This window comes from Cottoperca gobio, chromosome 6 (genome assembly GCF_900634415.1).
Source record: "Cottoperca gobio chromosome 6, fCotGob3.1, whole genome shotgun sequence".
Lineage (NCBI taxonomy): Eukaryota > Metazoa > Chordata > Actinopteri > Perciformes > Bovichtidae > Cottoperca > Cottoperca gobio.
The window spans coordinates 283,090-304,491 of NC_041360.1; the positions used below are offsets into that span (position 1 = coordinate 283,090).

General features: G+C 41.5%; 1 protein-coding gene across 7 annotated transcripts in view; it reads left to right on the forward strand.

The window, feature by feature from the left end:
- The window catches only part of ppfibp2b (PPFIA binding protein 2b), a 101,032-nt gene that overhangs the window by 72,402 nt on the left and 7,228 nt on the right, over positions 1-21,402 (forward strand). For 6 of the 7 annotated variants that reach the window (XM_029434449.1, XM_029434451.1, XM_029434450.1 and 3 more), the window contains 19 exons: positions 360-421; positions 578-653; positions 780-862; positions 1,043-1,110; positions 1,935-2,000; positions 2,163-2,223; positions 2,606-2,653; positions 3,682-3,835; positions 4,647-4,679; positions 5,714-5,746; positions 6,244-6,379; positions 8,952-9,071; positions 10,064-10,214; positions 10,578-10,689; positions 10,773-10,861; positions 11,098-11,220; positions 11,609-11,734; positions 11,819-12,007; positions 20,008-20,208. In XM_029434449.1, coding sequence (XP_029290309.1) covers positions 360-421; positions 578-653; positions 780-862; positions 1,043-1,110; positions 1,935-2,000; positions 2,163-2,223; positions 2,606-2,653; positions 3,682-3,835; positions 4,647-4,679; positions 5,714-5,746; positions 6,244-6,379; positions 8,952-9,071; positions 10,064-10,214; positions 10,578-10,689; positions 10,773-10,861; positions 11,098-11,220; positions 11,609-11,734; positions 11,819-12,007; positions 20,008-20,208 — 1,931 coding nt within the window. The remainder of the gene's footprint in view (positions 1-359; positions 422-577; positions 654-779; positions 863-1,042; positions 1,111-1,934; positions 2,001-2,162; positions 2,224-2,605; positions 2,654-3,681; positions 3,836-4,646; positions 4,680-5,713; positions 5,747-6,243; positions 6,380-8,951; positions 9,072-10,063; positions 10,215-10,577; positions 10,690-10,772; positions 10,862-11,097; positions 11,221-11,608; positions 11,735-11,818; positions 12,008-20,007; positions 20,209-21,402) is intronic. The other variant, XM_029434452.1, reaches the window with a different exon arrangement.

Sequence of the window (21,402 nt, forward strand, 5' to 3'; positions counted from 1 at the left end):
TCTAGTCCAGATTTGTGTGTGTGTGTGTGTGTTTTGTGTCCGTATTGTGTTGTTTGTAAAAACTTAATTTCCTATAAAAATTAATTTTATGAATTCAGAGGATTCTTGTTGGTATTGGCATCGTCACTATGCACGGCAACAGTTATATCACTGTGACAAGCTGCAGTGTTTGTCACAGGTGATGGTGAATGGGCAGTCGTGCTGTCACTTTGTATTTTTTTTGCTTGCTTATTCACATTAGCATTAGTCATGTCTGTCGCCAACATCGCATCAGGCACCCATCACATGCCCCAGATTACCAAGACATGAGGTTACTGTGAGTCCCAAAATAACATTGTATTACCTTGTTTCTCTGTTAGACCAGGAATACGAGAGGCTGAAGATGGGGATGGAGTCTTTGTTAGCTTCAAATGATGAAAAGGTAAATGAAACTGTATTTGTACTCTTCTGCCATAACACAAGTTTTCTTTAATGTTCAGTTTGAGAGTTGTTTTGATGAAAAATAAATGATAAATTATTTATTTATTATTTTACTTGATTTACGAAAGCCAAAATATTTGTTTCTTGCTGATAACAGGATCGGCGTATAGAGGAGCTGACGACTCTGCTCGGCCAGTACAAAAAGATAAGGGAAGTCATGGCACTCACACAGGGTAAGAATGACATGCTTTTCTATCCTGCAATATGCGTTTTGGATGAAAGTACAATGTAGGAATTCTTCTCACCTTCCAAGTTTTTCTAATTGTGTTTTGCTATGTAATATTTGTATGTTCAACCAGGGAGTAGTGAAGAGGAATTAAGTGGCAGTTTAAGACTCAGAGCCATCTCGCACAGAGCACACTCTGATATTGTCAGGTCAGAGGTAAGATGATGAAGTATAACTTGTTTTACAACCTCTAACAATTGAATGCGCAATCTGTGGATCATCTCACAGGATTCATTCCCTGAAAAACTACTTTCCCAAAAATGGACACTGATATTTTGCCTGAAGAACAATTGACAAAAAACTAAATAAACTAAAGTGTGTTTTGTCTCTGCATAGATGTCATCAAGAGGGTCTTCTCCACTTATGCTATCTTCTTCTCCTTACCAGAGAGAATTTGACACTAGGTATAAACACTCAAAATACACATGCACACACAGACACACACACACACACACACACACACACACACACACACACACACACACACACACACACACACACACACACATACACACACACACATATATATCTCATGCGTTACTATTAATGGGATAGTTCAGATGGTTTGAAGTGGGGTTTGTATGAGTTACTTATCCATATCAGTGTATTATCTACAGTAGATGGCAGTCAGCACGCCACCGGTTTGAAACAGACAGGAGTTACACCACGGACGCTGAAGAATCTAGTGCTGTGGACGGCGCAGCAGGGAAACATATAGCCCTCCTAAAGTTTAATTGTACAAGATTTTAGAATATTTTTACCCCTTTCCTTGCTATCAGATGACCCTTTCTGATGGGGAACTGAAGCTGTATTGTGTGACTTTGGAGAAACCAAACTAACCCTTTAAAACAACAAAGTCACACACAACAGAAACAAACTAACTGATTGAGGCAGCTGTAGACCAGCAACTCCCGTGTTCAGCCAGCTAAAATGATCGTTTTTGTCAATGTAGTCTGGTGGCTTTAAAAAATAGCATAGATGACGGCTTCAATTCCTTATCTAAAAGGGCCGTTTGATGGCAAGGTAAGCGGTGAACATATTCTAACCATAGCATCCTCTGATATAGAATATACTGATATAGAATTCTTTAGGTGGCTAAAATATGTTGTGCAGCTGTACATTGTTTTGCTTCAGTTTGGTGACTATTTGATAAATTCCTCATACAACCCCACTTCAAAACATCCAAACTATCTCTTTAATCTAACCCCTTGTGTGCCATTTGTTGTAGTATCCATAACTCTATGGATACATCACTCGTTTCTGCTGGGGATACAAGCTTCTTTAATGGATCGTGGTAAGTAGAAGCTTTTTATGTTTGTATGACTTCTTTTAAATATTGCAGTGCAACTTGAATTGCAACTTGAAGTGAAGAGGGTCATCATATGAAATCAGAAATAAGTAATATGGTAGCATTCAATTATCATTACATTATTTAAACTCTGAAGTTTTTTCCCAGGCATCAGCACAGATTACTGTCCAGCAGTCTTGAAGAGTTGCAGAGTGGATCTTTACAAAAGGTTTGTTAGTGCATATAAATAATTTCACTGCTGCAGATTGACTTTCATAATATTGTAAACTAATGTAACTAATACATATGCCCAATCCAACCTGCTACGTCTGTTGCTGCTTCTTCTTCTTAAATACCTGATCAACATGCACACTAACTTTGTTCTTTCTAAATAAATGTATTAAAATGTATGTTCTTTTAATCTGATTGGGTGAATGCTGACCTGCTAACTTGTACTTGTGTGTGTGTGTGTGTGTGTGTGTGTGTGTGTGTGTTGTGTGTGTGTGTGTGTGTGTGTGTGTGTGTGTGTGTGTGTGTGTGTGTGTGTGTGTGTGTGTGTGTGTGTGTGTGTGTGTGTTCTTTCCTCTCTCCTGTGTCTGTGTTGGCTAAAGGCTGTAGAGATCCAGCCAGTTGAAAGTGAATCAGACATAAGGGCAGAGGTACTGATCTGCTGCATGACTTCACACAACCTAACCTTTACATAACCCCAGAAACACAAACACTGTGCATGTATACATCACTGTTGCTATGGAAATTATATACTGGATTTACAACAAATAAATCTGTGCTACACAGAGGTGTGCCTATGCTGCATTTTATTAAGTGCCTCCAGACAAACAGTAAATCACCTTTGTGAATCTTCTGCTCTCACTTTTTGAAATGGATTGTTGTCAGTAAAAAGTAAAAGTCAAAAAAACAAATGTCTCCAGATCACAGCGTTATGCTCATTCACACACATATTCTTTGCTCCACAGATGTTCATGCTGCACACATGATCATACTGTTTTCATACACACACACACACACACACTCACACACACAGACACACAGACACACACAGACACACAGACACACACAGACACACAGACACACACACACACACACACACACACACACACACACACACACACACACACACACACACACACACACAGGCCAAGACCCATCTGAAGTGGCTGTCAGTAGTGCTCGGCATCATGGCTGCCTCCCAGATGTTTCTCTCTGCTGGCCTTTCTCCTCTTATTCCTTCAGAGCCCCACTACTTTGATGTCTAGTCACATACTGGCATCATCAGATATTCACCCTCCAAAGGACAATCTGTTATGCAACAGAGCAAAGGAGCAAATCAAATCATGACGCTGTTTATCTTATGAAATATATTTACATGGGACTGTATGGATATATATATGTGAATATCTAAAATCACTACGTATTGTGTGTATTTAAGATGTAAATTGCAATAACAGAAGCAGATCACTACCAAATGCAAAAACAAACAAACGTGTCCACTCCATGAAAGTTACCTGTTAAGAAAAACATAATTCAACATAATTCAAAGCAGGAATTAGTGAATTGTGAGTACTTGCCTATAAAGGCTAGTAGGCTTCTGCTACCATATTTTTACAGACATTATGGTAATGGACCAGACTAACAAATAACGCACTGTTTGTTTTTTTGTATTCTCCAGAATCCTCACTTGGAGCTGAGCAAGTACCAGACTCTGCCGGGGAAACTAAAAAGTAAAAAGATGGAGCAGAGGGCCAATCTGAACGGCGACAGAGAGAGAGATGAAGAGTATTTATCTCCTGTCCACAGCCATGACCAGGAGGACTACAGTCTCAGTGAGTTTCTCTAATCAACACAACATTAATAAATCTCATACTTTGGAAAAATCATTTTCAGTATTTTCTACCTCTGAAAGAAAACAGTTTGACAGTGAAGTCTGTCTGAGTAAGTGGGACATTGGGCCTCATGCAAGAACCATTAGTAAATGATTTCCTTACTTGATTAATTCCTTAATCTGAATGAATTTGGATTTATGATTCTGAAACCTATTGAAATAAAATATACAACACAAAACAGCTACTTCTCAGTACATCTCAGTAGTTGTTAGTTAAGGCCCCTCAGCCAGAGTTGACCAGGCATTCTGATTACAAGATTGTTCTACTTGGTGAAATCCAAGACTGGATTAAATGATGACAATCTTCTTTTGTTTCCATCTCTTCCTGTCCTCTTCATCTGCATGCTAAAATCTTAGCAGCTTTAACTCTGCCACCTGCAGCTCCTCCTGTCTCTTTGTCACCGCCTCCGATGAAGACACTAAAATACTCTTGCACGAAGCCCATTGTTTCTGAAATGTTGCTGTTTTTAAAATGTCATTTTACACTGCTGTAAGCACCATAAATGAACTTTCATTTGCCTCAGTTGTAGTATAGTAAGGTTGTAATAAAAAAAACCCACAGAGGTTAAGTGGGAGATATGTTCTTGAAGAGACCCTTTAATGTAGCAAAAAAGCTTATCCAGTCCAATAACTCCTCAATTTAACTAACTTTGCTGCAACTGTTTCCTTCTCTGTGCTCTTTCTCTCTCTTTCATCCTCCTGTCTGCTTTACTGTTGGATTGCTCTTTTCTCTCTTTGTGTTCTGGCTGCAGTTCGCTGCAGGAGTGCCAGTGCTCCGGCTTTAGGTACTGTATGCTCACACAGAAAGTCAAATGTCAGCACTGGAATTACACTTTCAGGATAATAATTCAATTGCTGATGTTTTTGCTCTGATTCTGAAGTCATACAAACAATGTTTTCTGACCATTAAGATTCCTGTCACTAATTTCATAAACATAACATGATTGACAGCCTCAGAGGTGAGCAGAGTAAGGGTGAGCGACTGTTTTCACAGAGGATCAAGCTACTCTAAAGCTGGAATTATTACGACTCCTTCATGACTCAGAGAGCTGTTGAAGATAATGCTCTATTGGCATTCACTGAAACTCACACACACACACTTAAAGCTAATAGGCATATAAGCACATAGCCACCCATGTATCATCCTACACAAAGCCAGAGCTTGAAGCAGAAGGGTAATCAGAGGGCGAGGAGTTCAAGTTGCAGTTCAACTAGCTTAGACATCCAAATGACACAAACAAAGATGCAAGCTTACGTTCCCCCTTTGCTGTCAACCAGCAGCCCTGGTATTGAACTCAATGGTGTTGTATTTGGAAGCTGTACCACTAGACCACTAGGCCATCACCAATCTTACTGCAGCAGCCTGGGTTTGAATCCAAACCCGTGGCTCTTTGCTGCATGTCGTCCCCTCTCTCGCCCCCCTTTCCTGTCTTTCGTCGAAAAGCCCAAAGAAACACCTTGGTTAAACTCTTTAAGGAGGGAGTTTTCTTTTCAGCCTCTGGTCAGGGTTTGGATGGGGATGTCTCAGGTTAAGAATCAAGAAAGAAAATGGGTGTGGGATGACTTCTTCAAGGTTAGCCAAGAGCCACCCACACTCTTAGTATCTGTAGAAAAAATATGAGTTCCACGTAAACAAGCACACTTAATCTTGTCAAATGTTCTAGCCCAGTTGGGCACATGCTGGAGACTTGTAGATTTCATGTTGCTGCTTTACACACTTACGATGTATACAACATTTATAAAGAGGGTGTGACTAATCCTTGCTTCTGCTTTATTTCTGCCTGCCTTTTTCTTACTTCACTAATCTCTTCTGCCCCAGGATCACCTGGAAAACATGACCTCTATGATGTTGGTGGGTATTGCATCTAACCCCCAGTACTGTTGAGATCAGTGAGCTTGAGATAAGTGAATAATATACCCATAGGGTCAAATCTACTTCTTTTTAGTGCAAGTGTAGCATACAAGAGAAATCATATAGGACACTACTGAGTGAAAGTCTTGGATGCATTATTGTAATTCAGAATGACTGCCTACACTTTCTGTGTGATTTCCATCAACTGGGAGATACTGAATGACCAGGAAACAATAACCTGGTCCAGCTATGGGACTATAGGTCCAAAATTCCTTCAAACTGGCTACCATGTTAGCAAAGAGTTTCCCTTTCCATTTCCATTAGACATAGAGCATGAATTTCTAGAATTTTCACGGAAGCTGTATATTATATTACGACAGGTAAAATAGGCTACCAATGTAATACAACAGTATTTCTGCTTTAGCTTTGAGCAAACATACAGTTACTTTGCTGAACCGGAGTAACAATTCTTCTATTCTTTTGTTTTTGTCTGGCAGAGCATCCAGAGAAGCTTGAAGAGTGTGTTCTGTCAGACCAGTCGCCCCTGTCCTCTGGAGTGGACTCTGGACAGCAGTCCCCTGTTTCACCAGAGAACAGAATGAGTCAGAGAGGCATTAAGAAACTCTGGGGGAAGTAAGTTTTAAATATATGTATTTTATATAATATATATATATATATATATATATATATATATATATATATATATAATATATAATAAATATATATATAAAAATAAAAGAAATACATAAAGAAATACATATATTTACCACTTGGTGGAGAGGTTTGTGTGTCCCTATGAACCTGAGAGCTGTGTTGTCTGGAGCCTAGTGCTCCTGGTAGGGTCTCCCAAGGTCTCAGGCGAAGGGCCAGACTAAGAATGGTTCAAAAACGACCTCATGATAGAGAGGGAAAGGAAAGGAGAGACCCTGCCCGGAGGAAGCCCGGGGCCCCGTCTGGAGCCAAGCCCAGAGGGAGGGCCCGACAGCGAGCGCCTGGTGGCCGGGTCAGGCACAGCCCGAAGAAGCTACGTGGTGCCTCCCATCCATCCATCCTGTGGGCCCACCACTCATGGGAAAAACCGCAGTGATGGTCAGGGACCTCGACGGACCAGACCCGGGCAGCAGAGGCTGGCTCTGGTGACGTGGAACGTCACTTCTCTCTGGAGGAAGCCCCTGTCCTGGAGATCTTCAACTCACACCTCCGGTGGAGCTTTTCAGACATCCCTGTGGAGGTTGGGGCCATTGAACCTGAGTGGGCGATGTTCAAAACCTCTATTGCTGAAGCTGCGGTGATGAGCTGTGGTCTCAAGGTCTTATGTGCCTCAAGGGGCGGTAACCCTCGAACACCGTGGTGGAACTCGGTGGTCAGGGAAGCCGTCCGACTGAAGAAGAAGTTCTTCTGGGTTATGTTATCCGAGAGGACTCCGGAAAAAGTTGCAGGGTACCGAAGGACTAGAAGGGCGGCAGCCTCTGCCGTGTCAGAGGCAAAGCAGCGGGTGGGAGAAGTTCGGAGAAGCCATAGAGAAGGACTTTCGGGCGGCACCAAGGTGCTTCTGGAAAACCATCGGGCCCCTCAGGAGGGGGAAGCGGGGAACCATCCAAGCTGTGTACAGCAAGGGTGGGACCCTGCTGACTTTGACTGAGAAGATTATCGGCGGTGGAAGGAGCTTTTTGAGGAACTCCTGAATCCGACTAACACGCCCTCTATGGTAGAGGCAGAGCTGGAAGCTGATGGGGGATCATTGTCAATTTCCCTGACGGAAGTCACTTAGGTAGTCAAACAACTCCACAGTGGCAAAGCCGCAGGGGTTGATGAGATCCGACCAGAAATACTGAAGGCTTTGGGTGTTGAGGGGCTGTCTTGGTTGACACACCTCGTCAACATTGCGTGGAAGTCTGGGACAGTGCCTAGGTAGTGGTTCCCCTATTTAAAAAGGGAGACCAGAGAGTGTTTGCCAACTACAGGGTATCACACTTCTCAGCCTCCCTGGTAAAGTCTACTCCAAGGTACTGGAAAGGAGGGTTCGGTCAATAGTCGAATCTCTGATTAAAGAGGAACAATGCGGATTCTGTCCTGGTCGTGGAACAACGGACCAACTCTTCACTCTCGCAAGGATCCTGGAGGGGGCATGGGAGTACGCTACATGTGTTTTGTGGATCTGGAGAAGGTGTATAACCTGGTCCCCTGGGTGATACTATGGGAGGTGCTGCGGGAGTATGGGGTGAGGGGGTCACTTCTGAGGGCCATTCAATCCCTGTACACCCAAAGTGAGGACTCGTTTCCAGTCCAGAATGTTGGCCTCCGCCAGGGCTGCACTTTATCACCAATCCTGTTCGTGATTTTCATGGACATGATATCGAGGCGTAGTTGTGGAGGAGAGGGGTTGCAGTTCGGTGGCCTGAGGATCTCATTGCTGCTCTTTGCAGATGATGTGGTCCTTATGGCATCATCGGTCGGTGACCTTCAACAGTCACTGGATCGGTTCGCAGCCGAGTGTGAAGCGGTTGGGATGAGGATCAGCAACTCAAAATCTGAGGCCATGGCTCTCAGCAGGAAACTGGTGGATTGCCTACCCCGGATAGGGAATGAGCCCTTACCCCAAGTGAAGGAGTTAAAGTACCTTGGGGTCTTATTCGCGAGTGAAGGGACAATGGAGCGAGAGATTGGCCGGAGAATCGGAGCAGCGGGGGCGGTACTGCAGTCACTTTACCGCACCGTTGTGACGAAAAGAGAGCTGAGCCAGAAGGCAAAGCTCTCAATCTATATATATATATATATATAATATATATACATATACATATACATATATATATATATATATATATATATATATAATACATATACATATTCATATATATATATATATATATATACATATATATATATATATATATATATATATATATATATATATACATATATATACATATACATATATATACATATACATATACATATATACATATACATATATATATATAGATATATATATATATATATATATATACATATATATATACATACATATATATATATATACATATACATATACAAATATATTAATATATATTATATATATATATTAAATATATTAATATATATTATATTAATATATATTATATATATATATATATCACACAGTAGTTACACATCAACACATTATCTCAGTCTGTCCCTTTTCCCAATTTTTCCTTCACATATCCAGAATACGTCGCAGTCAATCAGGCAGTCCTGGCCAGGTTCACGACCCCGAGCTGGGAGAATTCAAGAGGGGAGGCTTCAGAGCTACAGCTGGACCAAGATTGGCCCGTTCAGGGAACACACGGTATAAAACATACATTTTACTTACACATTTTGTTCTTTACGGAAGCCAGTGAGGCAAGTGAGAAAATAAATTGTGCCGATCCATTGTCTATGTCTGGTCTAAAAAAAACTATCTTTATGGTTTAGAAACAGATGAAAAAAAAATCAGTTCTTGTAGATGTAGATGATTTTGTGTTTGAAGTGTTGTTGTAATACTAGTTTTGGCCACACGAAGCTGAAGTGCACCACTACCCATGTTCTAAATAGGACTAAAAGCATTCATGTCATCAACAACAACCATGAAGAATGAATCTCTTTGTTTTCACAGAAAAGTAACTTTTGCCTCTTAGAGCTTCCATAGTCTTATTTATGTGTAAAATATATCATATGGTTCAGAAGATAGTTGTCTTTCAGTTTGCTGTTCAGCTCTTATTTGTGCAACTGAATCGCCGGTATAAGCCTTAACATTCACACCACAGGTATAATCTTATATATTTGTAAATCACAATGAGATTGTTGTGGAGCTCTGGCAGCCTCCACTTTCTAGTGGTTTGGGATGTTCGGCATAATGATACATTCATGTTAACTACATTGTACTACCTTCCTACTTGGACAGAGAAAAGTTAAGTTTATATGATACTTTTCATGATGTCCACTTTCACTCAGTTTTTGTCTTCCATTTTTGTTTGGTTATATTTAATAATCAAAAAACCTGCAGATAGTTAATACACATTCATATACATTTCAGCACAAAAAACAAACACAATCATTAATGTCATGGTAGTTTCAAGTGATTTTCTACTATATTTTTGTGAAATGGTCACAAATAAAGTATACATACTTTGTTGAAAAGTAACAGTAATATACAAGACTCAATTGTGATCATCTTTGTGAAACACAAACTATCACAACTCTTTAAAACTAGCTGGAGCCCAACATTATACAACTGTATGTGGTTACAGGTCCATTTGTCTCTTTCAATGTTAATTTTTGGTATTTATTTCTCCATGTCAGAGACCTGAAGATGCCTTTCTGTAAGTGGAATACAGAGCAGGTGTGTGACTGGCTTGAGGAAATTGGACTCGGTCAGTACGGCATTCTCGCTTGCCATTGGATCACCAGCGGTGATACTCTTCTGTTGGCCACCCTGCCAGACATAGAGAAGGTGTGTGTGCACGCACGCACGCACGCACGCACGCACGCACGCACGCTGGTCTGCTTGGTCTGCTTGGTCTCCCATTCAGCATGTCTAATATGTTTCAGTTCTACCTGTCTGATCCATGTTGCTGTCTGTCTGTCTGTTTGGCATTTAGCAATGCCTGTCTATGCTTTTCAACCTGCTTGTTAGTTTCGCCTTCAACGCTGTCACATTGTCCCCCTCAGACCTCCTCAGACCCTCCAAACCTCTGTGTCTCTCTTCACGATTATTGTGATTATAATTCACCCTTATTAAAAAAGAATGTTTTCATCTGTAGTTTTAAGGTAAATCTGACTAAATGTAATAAATTCTTTCTCTCACTGTCTTCAGGAGCTGGCAATAAAGAATCCACTCCACAGGAAGAAGCTCCAGTTAGCCATTAAGACGATCAGCAACAAGCAGCCTGAGAAGTCTGCAGAGCTTGATTACATCTGGGTCACTCGTATGCACTGAAAATCACTCACTAAATATAAAAGACTCACTGACGTTGCCTTACAATAAACTGTAATATTTTATGTTCCGAAGGTTGGCTTGATGACATTGGACTTCCTCAATACAAAGACCATTTTAATGAAGGAAGAGTTGATGGGCAGATGCTGCAGTTCCTCACTGTGGTGAGTTTGTAAATATTGATCAAATAACATCTGAACAGCACGCTACGCTAAACCAGGGTTTATGGAGTTCCAGATAGGTAACATCAGTGAATGTGGGTTCTTTTCTGGATAATACATGAATTTGAAGCACTTGCTTCACTTGCTTGACATTAAAGTTAACCAAAAACGTGAATGAAGAAACTAGATGCTCTTTTTCTCTTTCCCCTATAACTGCACTCTGTCTTCCCCCCTGTCAGAATGACTTGTTATACCTTAAAGTCACCAGCCAGCTGCATCACCTCAGCATCAAGTGTGCCATTCACGTTCTCCATGTCAACAAGTTCAACTCCAACTGCCTCAAACGCAGGCCCAGCAATGAGGTGAGTAGGTTTAGTGTCCGTGTGAGTGTATTGTTTAAAAGAAGAGCTGAAGTGTATGCTAGTTTATATGCACCAAATATCTGAGTAAACAAGAACACTTGAGGTCGGCTTCATTCTCTCTGTCGTTTAAATTGAGGCTCTAACCTTGTCTTTTATTAAATCACATGTTGGACTATTCATTTATATGTTGAACTGCACTGCCATTTTTATTCTCCTGTTTATTTGTTTTGTTCAATTGTAGCTTTTCTTTTTAAGTTTTGTTTAAATGTGTCAAATGTGTTTTTATGTGGATATAAATATATAACTAATATATACATGTTTGCGTGTGTGTGTGTGTGTGTGTGTGTGTGTGTGTGTGTGTGTGTGTGTGTGTGTGTGTGTGTTTCAGAACCAGTTTGCTCCCAGTGAGGTGGTCCAGTGGTCCAACCACCGAGTCATGGAGTGGCTGAGATCTGTGGATCTGGCAGAGTACGCACCAAACCTGAGGGGCAGCGGTGTGCATGGAGGGCTGGTAGTGAGTACACATAATCACACAGTTTATGGGACAAAGAAATTAAATGCTCCAGAAAGTATCCTGAATCTGTCTCTCCTCTCATAGATGCTGGAACCTCGGTTTAACTCGGACACGCTGGCCATGCTGCTAAACATCCCTCCTCAGAAAACTCTGCTGAGACGCCACCTAACCACCAACTTCAACAACCTGGTGGGAGCACAAGCTCATCAGGAGAAGAGGGAGTACACTGAGGCCGTGGGGTACACCCCACTAAGCATCACAGCTAAAGTCAAGGTAATATAATACGCATACAAGTACCATTATATGGCTTGGGGTGGAAGAGGAAGTATTTGTAGGCAACAATGCTGCATTACAAGAACACACCTCTCTTCCTGCATGCTGAGAGGAAGCACCTTAATCCAGGATGAAACCTCAGTGTGTCAGCTTTGTTTAAGATCTGAGCCCTTCAGTGTGTTTAAGCCTCCGAGAGCAGAGTATCCCGGGACTGCTCTGCTCCTCCTCACAGCTTTAAGAGCCAGCCATCAGCAGCAGCTTCAGCTTTCAGTCCCTCTGTGCCCTCTGAAAATAAATGGAAGAATAATTGACACAAAACACAATGATGAATGTTCACCCATCCCTAACCCTGGACTTCTTAAATTGCTTAAGCAACTCTGAGAGCACTAAATATTTATGTGTTGGTTTGGTTTGTTGGATAAATATAACCTGTAAGACTGGAGCTGAAGAAAATACACAAATAGATTCATCTGTGTGTGTGTGTGTGTGTGTGTGTGTGTGTGTGTGTGTGTGTGTGTGTGTGTGTGTGTGTGTGTTTGTGTGTGTGTGTGTGTGATATCCTACAGTGCTATGTGATAATAGCACAGTGGCTCAGCAAGAGCAACCTTAAAGGACACTGTAGAGGCTGAGACAAAGCTTTAAGCCACTGGGGTTCCGCTTTGTTTCTCTAGTTGACGCACTTGTTGTGCCTGCTGAATAAAGATTCCGATTCCAAACTCTTTAGATTGAACACTCAGTCTGTTTATTTCGTGTTGAATTAGCTTTCCCATCAGTAAACAGAACATGACATTCAGACACACAATAACTTAACCTAAGGAGTTTACGCTACCTCAGCCAACTAGTGTATGTGTGTGTGTGTTTGTGTATGTGGTCAAAAACTGTTTGCTTTCCGGCGGAATACCCCCGTCAACAAACATTGGTTCCTAGTTATAGCAGGAGTTCTAATTGTCTCCTACACACCGGCCCCTAATTGTTAGTACAGGTGGAACAAACTATTTACTGCAAACAATAAAAGGAGCTAACGGTGAAACATTAATTTCCAGACATTAATTAAACAATCTACACTTCTTGTACTTAACAAAGTTTAGTTACAGGTCTCACAATAATGTTGGTCTTGGTTTGCAGCTTGACAGAGCGCACCCCTTTTGTTCGGAAAAACCGCCAATACTTTGCAGAGAGGCCAGGAACCACTTGGAGCTGAAGAATCCATGATGACTACAACATCTTCAGCGACCAAACTCCTTTTCCTTTGATTCCACTTCTGCCTCTCTTTCAGTAACGGCAGGTATTCCCGAACCCACCGCTTCCAAAACAGATCAGAGATGTATTGAACTTGCCTCCAGCGACATTTCACATACATGTCAGATGGCTCAAACAATCCAGGTGGGAGAGCCGGTTTTCCTTTCAATAGAAGAAGATGATTTGGTGTAATGGGTTCCAAATCATTTGGATCGTCGGACAGCTTGGTGATTGGACAATCGTTAAGAATGGCTTCTACTTCACACATGACTGTGTGTAGTCCATCATCATCCAACATCTGCTGGTGCAAGATTGAATTGAGAATGTGCTTTACCATGCGTATCAAGCGCTCCCAAACACCACCATGATGAGATCCCGGTGGGGGATTGAAACTCCATTCAACTCCAGCTGAAATAAGAGCTCCTTGAATCTTCCCATGATTCAACGCAGCAAGAGCCTCTCTCAATTCTCTTTCTGCTCCGACAAAGTTGGTTCCATTGTCTGATTTGATATGGGCAACTTGACCTCTCCTACTAATGAATCGACGTACAGCATTTATGCATGAGTCTGTCTCAAGAGAGTTTGCAACCTCCAAGTGAACTGCTCTACTCGTTAAGCAGGTAAATATCACTCCATAACGTTTACACGTGCTTAATCCTCTCCTAATTTCCACAGGACCAAAATAATCTATTCCAACATTGGTGAATGGAGGTAGATCTGGAATAATTCTCTCCTTTTAAGATTTGCCATCTTTTGCTCCATAGCTCTTCCGTTGTAACGTCTGCAAAAGCTGCATGCAGATATGATCTTCCTCACAGCAGAGTTGGCATTTGTTATCCAATACTTTCTTCTCAGTGCAGACAGTGTATGGTTTCGACCACTGTGCCCTAACAGTTGGTGAATATCTTTGAGGATAAGCGTGGAAATATGCTGGTCTTTGGAGAGGATGAGTGGATGTTTTACCTCCAAAGGCATAGCGCCTTTGCTTAATCTTCCTCCAACTCTTAGAAGCCCGTCTTCCCAAATCGGATCCAGCTTGTAAATGGAACTGTGTCTGCTCATTCTTCCCAATTTAGACGTCAAAGAAGAGATTTCATCCTGAAACCTTTGCTTTGAACATAACGAATGATAGCCAACTCTGATTCAAACAGATCTTTAGGAGTCAAGATATAACTCCTTGGCTTGATTTTGGGTTTTAGTCTTCCCACTTGACCAGCTTGTGCATTTCCAAAGGCATTCAAGTCCTTTCCCCCACGACTGAGCTCCAACAAATCTGTTTTCAGCCTGAGAAACCAGGCCACAGCCTTTTTGAGCCTATTCCATTCTGAGAAGTAACTCATGAGATGGTCTGTGGCATCAAGTGAGTCGTGAACAATGAGATTCACTGACTTCTGGATCACCAGAGTCCACTATGATATCGCCACTGTAGTTTGTTGGCCACTCTTTTTCAGATTTCACAAAAAAAGTGGGACCGTCAAGCCAACAGTGGTTCTTTAGAAAGTCAGGCACCTTTCTTCCTCGGGATGCAACATCGGCTGGGTTGTCTTTGGAGCCAACGTGCCTCCACTGAGATGGTCTTGAAATTTCTCTTATGGCTGTGATTCTATTTGCCATAAATGTGTGGAAACGCTTGTCCTCATTATTAATGTACTTCAAAACTGAAGCACTGTCTGTCCAAAACACAGATTTGTCAAACTGAAATTAAAGCTCTGACTTTAGCATCATATCCACTCTGGCAGCCAGAACAGCAGCTGTTAGTTCCAGTCGTGGAATGGTTACTGTCTTCAGTGGCGTAGCTCTAGCCTTGCCCAATAGAAAAGCAACATGAACCTTGCCTTTGCAGTTCTGTAGCCTGATGTAAGTTACAGTACCATAGCCATCCTCACTGGCATCGGCAAAGTGATGTAGTTGGCTGTGTATGGGCTCACCAAAGTCCTTTGGCTTTATACATCCACTTTGAGTGATGCCAGTGACGTAATGTCTACCAACCAATGTTTCCACCGATTTGCAATATCTGGTGGCATGACATTGTCCCATCCACAGCTTCTCCTGCAGAGCTCTTGTTGCATTATCTTGGCAGATAAAGTGACTGGTGCCAAAATACCCAAAGGGATCATACACTGAGCTTGTTGTGGACAACATGCCACGTCTGGTTAGAGAATGCTCTTTTACTTCTATCTTGAACTTAAAAGGAGTCTGACTCGACACACCAAAGTAGACCTAAAGCTCTCAATAGGAAGGTCATCTCTATCCAGATCCAGTTCCTTTAGCTCCTTAGTCCTCTGGTCTCCTGCAATTGTCTGCAACACTTGTTTTGGAGAAATGGATCAGCAATAGTCGATTGCTGATCCATTTCTCCAAAACAAAATCGCCTCTTTTACAAAGAGCATTGAGATCTTCCACCATTTGTATGGCTGCATATTCCGAGCCCAAGCTCATCAAATAATCGTCCACATAGAAATTTAGTTTAACAGCTTGAACAGTGTCAGCAGAAAAGTCAGACCTGTTGTCGTCAGCGCAACTGGGTGACAAAACAGCCCCGAACAGATGTACAGTCATTCTATATTCCTGGATCTCTCTGCTGAAGTCTCCTTCCACTCCACCAGAGAAAACAAAGGTAATCTCTGTCTTGTTCTGCAACTTTTACCTGATGAAACATAGCTTGAATGTCACCCATAAATGCCACAGGCTGCTGCCTGAAACGAGTGAGGACGCCAAGCAGTGGACTGGGGAGGTTGGGACCTTGAAACAATTTGCAGTTTAAAGATGTTCCTTTAAATGTAGCAGCACAATCAAAGACCACGGAGAGAACCCTTTCTAGGATGATAGACACTGGTGTGGGATGTACCACAACTTTCCACTTTCACACTGCTGCCGAGGTACCTGCTCAGCATAGCCTTTCTCAATAACCCCATTTAGATAGCTGGCATATTCTTTGTGCAACTGTGGGTTATTCACAAACTTTCTCCTTAATCCAAGTAGCCCTTGCTTTGCCACTGCAAAGTTGTTTGGTAGAAGAACATCAGGTTTCTTAAGGGGCAACTTCAGGCTGTACCTGTCGTCCTGTAGTGTTGCAGACTCGTTCATAATGTCCATAAATCTGTAGTCGTCCATCGACAGGGCTTTGTCCTCTGAGGCCTTTTCATTGAAGTCATGATTATACTGTCAACATTGCTGCCATTTCCATTTCCATTTAAAGGACCATTGATGACCCATCCTAACACTGTTCTTATAGCGTATGGGCTATCTCCACGGCTGTTGACAATTTCCCAAGGTTCCAATATCTTAGGAGCGTTGGTTCCTATCAACATTTGCCTTTATGCTGGGGATATACATTTTTCTCAAATAATTCCACCTTTTCACATCTACAGCAGTAGCAATGTTGTCTGTAGTGACTGGCATTTGCTTCTGAGTGAGGACCTCTGGGAGAGGATAAAAGTTATTTTCCTCAAGACCAGATACCTCCATCCCAAATAAGGAGTAAGCTGGAACGACCTTTTTCTGTCCCATATTTTTCAGAAGAAAATGCATTCTTTTTCCTGTAATATTCAACTTCTGCATGAGATCTTCTGAGCAGAATGTAGCTGAACTTCCCAGATCCAAAAACGCATAGGTCTGAATAACCTCACTTCCCTTAGTGGATTTGACCTGTACCGGAAAAATTGCTAGGATACAGCGATCCTTTCCGGCCCCTGTACGCCCACATGTCTGAGTGGAAGTTTGTGATTGAGTTCCTTGTTACTCGATTGTTGGTTTCTTTATATGGAGCACAGTGGGATGATGTTGTTCACAAACTTCACATTTTAAGCGTTTATTACAGTCCCGACTTATGTGCCCAGTACACAATAATCCAAAGCAAATTCCTTTCTCCTTTAGAAAGTAAATCTTGTCTCTGTGCTTCTTTTCTTTGAACTGTTGGCATTTGTCCAAAAGGTGAGTGCAGGAACAGCACTGTTGTTTTCCTTCCAACACAATTTGTTGGTGTTACTGTTGTTGCAAAACTACTTCCTTTCACTCTGTTACTTGATTTTTGCTGGAACTTGTTGGAACCAACTCTATTTTGTGATACATCTTCAATGTTTCCAAAGATCGGATCAGTAAGGACTCTTATATGCTTCTCAAGGAATTCAACTATGTCAATGAAATGAGCCATGTTATTGGAAGCTTCCATAATGTTATGAGCTATGGTTCTTCATCGTTCCCTGAGCTTGTACGGCAATTTGGAAACGACCATTCTCATATTGGACGGCATATCCAATTCCAGCATGTAATGAAGCTCTTCCATCACACTTCCACAGCCACGCAGGAATAAAGCATAGGCTTGTAGGGCTTTAACACCTTCAATCTTTATTATTATTGGCCATGCTAAAGCCTTACCTATATATGCAGTGGCGATCTTGTACTCATTTCCAAAATGTTCTTTTAAAAGACCTTTTGCCACGATGTAGCCACGTTCCGGATGCCATGTGCTGGCAGCTACGAACCAATTCCTGCGGCTGTCCTCTTGTGAATTGTTCCAAGTAGTACAAGCAGTCGACTTTGCTTGTTTTGCTCTCCTTGTTCAATGAAAGCTTTATATTGAAATAGATCTCCATCAAATATAGGAATGTCTCGTGCTGGCAGAGACTATAAGCGTTGCTGGTGCACAAGTTCAGCTGTTATCTCATTCTGCTTGTGCATGATAGCGACAAGATCTCCAGATGGAATTTGATCAGGTTAATGACGATTTTCCTGTTGTATCATGTGTGATGTTTCCCCATGTTGTTGATCATGTGTATCTACATCTTTCTTAAATGCACTTGAAACTTGCCTTCCAGCTTGCTTTGGTCTCACGTCCATTTCTGTCTGTTTTCTCTGTGGAGATGACAATCCTTTTCCTGTGTTTTCACTACTATGGGATCATACTGCTTTGCCAGGGGGTTAAGAGTGTTGAATGATGGCAGATTCCTCCTTTCCCTTTCAAAATAAGAGTTCATGCCATTTGTTGGTGCATGAGAAGAACGTTGTCCATCTGAACCCTGCAAAATTGCCAATTTAGCAGTAGATGCAGCTAACTCAGTTTCTAACTCAAGACATTCTTTTTTCCTTTTTAGTTGCTGCTCCTGTTCCTCCAGTGAATGCCACTCATTTAAAGCTGCCATACGAGCAACAAGTGCAGCCTTTTCTGCTGCTGCTTTAATTTGTGCAGAGGAACTTGATTTATTACTGATGTAACTTCTGTTTAAATGTTTACCCACATTAGAAACACTGTCATCGGGATTGATATCATCAGGATTATACACAGTACCTTCATTTTGAGACAACCACACTTTAGTATTGGCAATAAATTCATCATTAAACATCATTTTAGCCTTGAACCATGTTTCATGTCTTTCTTTTTCCTCCTGTGGCAATAAATCCATTATAGTGTCATGCATACACCTTATTCACACATTTCAATGTTACAATCAAGAGCATTTTCTACATCAGAATGTCTACCATTTTGCATTAAACCTTGTATACATTTTTCTTGAATTGCTAGCCTTATTTAGCTTAGCTTTTCTACCATTTTGCAGCCTTTCCAACCTATCTGCAAGTCAGTGGCGGGCCGTGCATTTCACACCTAGGCCTTCAGTGATGTCCTACCTGAATTATTCCACCTCTTAATACCATCATTATGACGCCATGGCTCTAGAAACTATACATTTAGACAGAAACGCAGTATAACCGGGCGTTGCATCACCTTAACATAGTCAAGTATAACAGTGTTATATTAATTTTTCTGAAACATTTAGTTGTAAATAGCAGGCATTCCCAGCAGTACCATTTGCAGTGCTTCTCGGAGGCTGTGAGCCGGGGGTACCGCTTGTAGTTAGTGATTTGAAAGTGGCGGACAAACCCTTTTCCCGGCTGTGATAGGCTCGTTCTCTTCTCACGATGTCTATCTTTTTTTGAAAGGTTCTTCTTGAAAATGGCGTTGTAATTATATCTGCGACCAAATCGATCTCTTCTTCTCCTTCGGTCATTGTGGGTTGAAAAAACAGCTTGTAGAAATCTACATAAATTAGCTCCTTCAAGTTCAGTTTGCTAGCTCTGCATAGCTCTGCCTCTCAATAGTGCGTACCAACTCGAAATCTGATTGATTAACGCCACCGTTTTGTTCCGTTCACTTTAAACTTTAGTTGATTCTGAAGGCCTAAGGGCAGATTTCTTGGACCCTGGCAACACATTATGGCTGAAATATGATTGGATAAAAGCTCTAACATAAAGGCCAGCCCTCCAAATCTCGATCTGAGGCTGGAAGCAGCACAACCAAGAGGAAAGCTATGAAATGAAGAGAATAGACTATGGGGAATAATTTAATACATATTTGTGGAAAAAATATATCAAAATTAAATTTATATTCTGATGATGTTTAGGCCAGCAGAGAAGGCCTTGTGCTCCTCTCGCCATCCTGTAGACTTTACGCCAGATGCGCTCCGCAGATGCAGCTTGCGAAGCGGTCCAACCTAGCGTAACTTAACCTAAGGAGCAAACGCTACCTTAACCAACTTGTGTATGTGCTCAAAAACTGTTCCGGCGTAACACCCCCGTCAACAAACATTGGTTCCTACTTATAGCAGGAGTGCTAATTTGCTCCTACAGACACATTTATAAAAGCTGGTGTCACTTATTACTCACATGCACTGAATGCATTGCTTCCTGCCATTGATAGTGATGAGATTGTGATTAGATCGTTGCATATTTATATCACTTTCTTTTTTAATGTCTTTTCATTGCAGCCGAAGAAGTTGGGCTTCTCTAACTTGACGCACCTCAGGAGGAGGCGGCCGGATGAATCCACAGACTACATCTGTCCAATGGAGTCGTCCTCGCCTCAGTCAGGACAGTCCGCAGTGAACGGGGTGCAGTTGAAGCCCTACGCTGGCTTCAGAGGCCTGAGCCCAATCCTGGACAGAGAGTCCGACCGGTCCAGGGACCAGGTGGGGCTCGACGACAGCAGAGCTGACCAATCTCCATGACAACAGTTGTGACAACAACATGGCGATGTTGTGTCGACACGCTCTTTATCATCCAATCAGCCATCTCTTCTACGCTCTGCTTCCTTTGCTTGCAGCCCATAACACCTCAGCCCATCTCCTCCCTGCTCCTCTAACCCCGCCCATCTGCCCGAACCTGTGCCTTACGAGTGAAGAGATTCAGAGACGCCCAGATGAACCTGCCTGACTGGTCACAGCTGCTGGTCATGAAGGCTGAACTGAGGAATCTACACTCTTGAAGTATTTTGATTTAATTTCCAGTCAGATGCCTAACTAACCCAACCTCGGCCTCAAGCCTGTGCCATGATCTCACTCATCATGAGAGAACACAGCATCTCTCTACACCACTTATCCATATACTATATATGGATATCTCTTGTTCTACAGCCATTGTGCAACATTAGTGCACCATCAGATGATTTTATATGTGTGAGTCCATCATCGCATCATTTAATACAACTTTAATTTTCCAGTTTAACACAGTTCTGTCACTTGGTTGAGATGAACTTGTGCAATATTTGCATATTAGTATAGAGGGCTTTTATTTCATATTTATGTTATTGCAGAGCAAATAATAAAATAGCATGTTTAGGTTGAACCTGAGATGGTGATGTTGTACTGTTATTTTCATATTTGCTGTAATAGTATCTTTATAATAAATAAAAGCTCCGCTAAAGGAAGCTTACACTTCATGTCATGTAAATGTAAAAAGATTTATCAAATCATTTAATAAACAAAATCATACATGTGTAAAGTTGATTCCTTCTTTTGACACAAAAGGCAGAAAGGTCAGAGTAGAAGTATAAAAGTGGATTTAGTTTTTTATTCATTTATTTTGAATGTACATATTAGGAATGTGTACTGTAAAGCCCACTGAGACACATTTGTGATATTGGCTCTATAAAAACATTTGATTTTATTTGATTCAGCAAGCACACATATATCCTGTATTCAGATCCTTCTAAAGTATTAAAAGTTATTGAATTCATCAATAAAAAAAACAAGGCCTTCATTGGTATTAAAATGTCTTAAATCGATCTTCCAATAATCTTAAAAACACTAAAACATGGGAAGTAGGATTTTATATATAGTTTTTTTTTTGACATTGCAATTTAAAATAATTGGTAACATAATTTG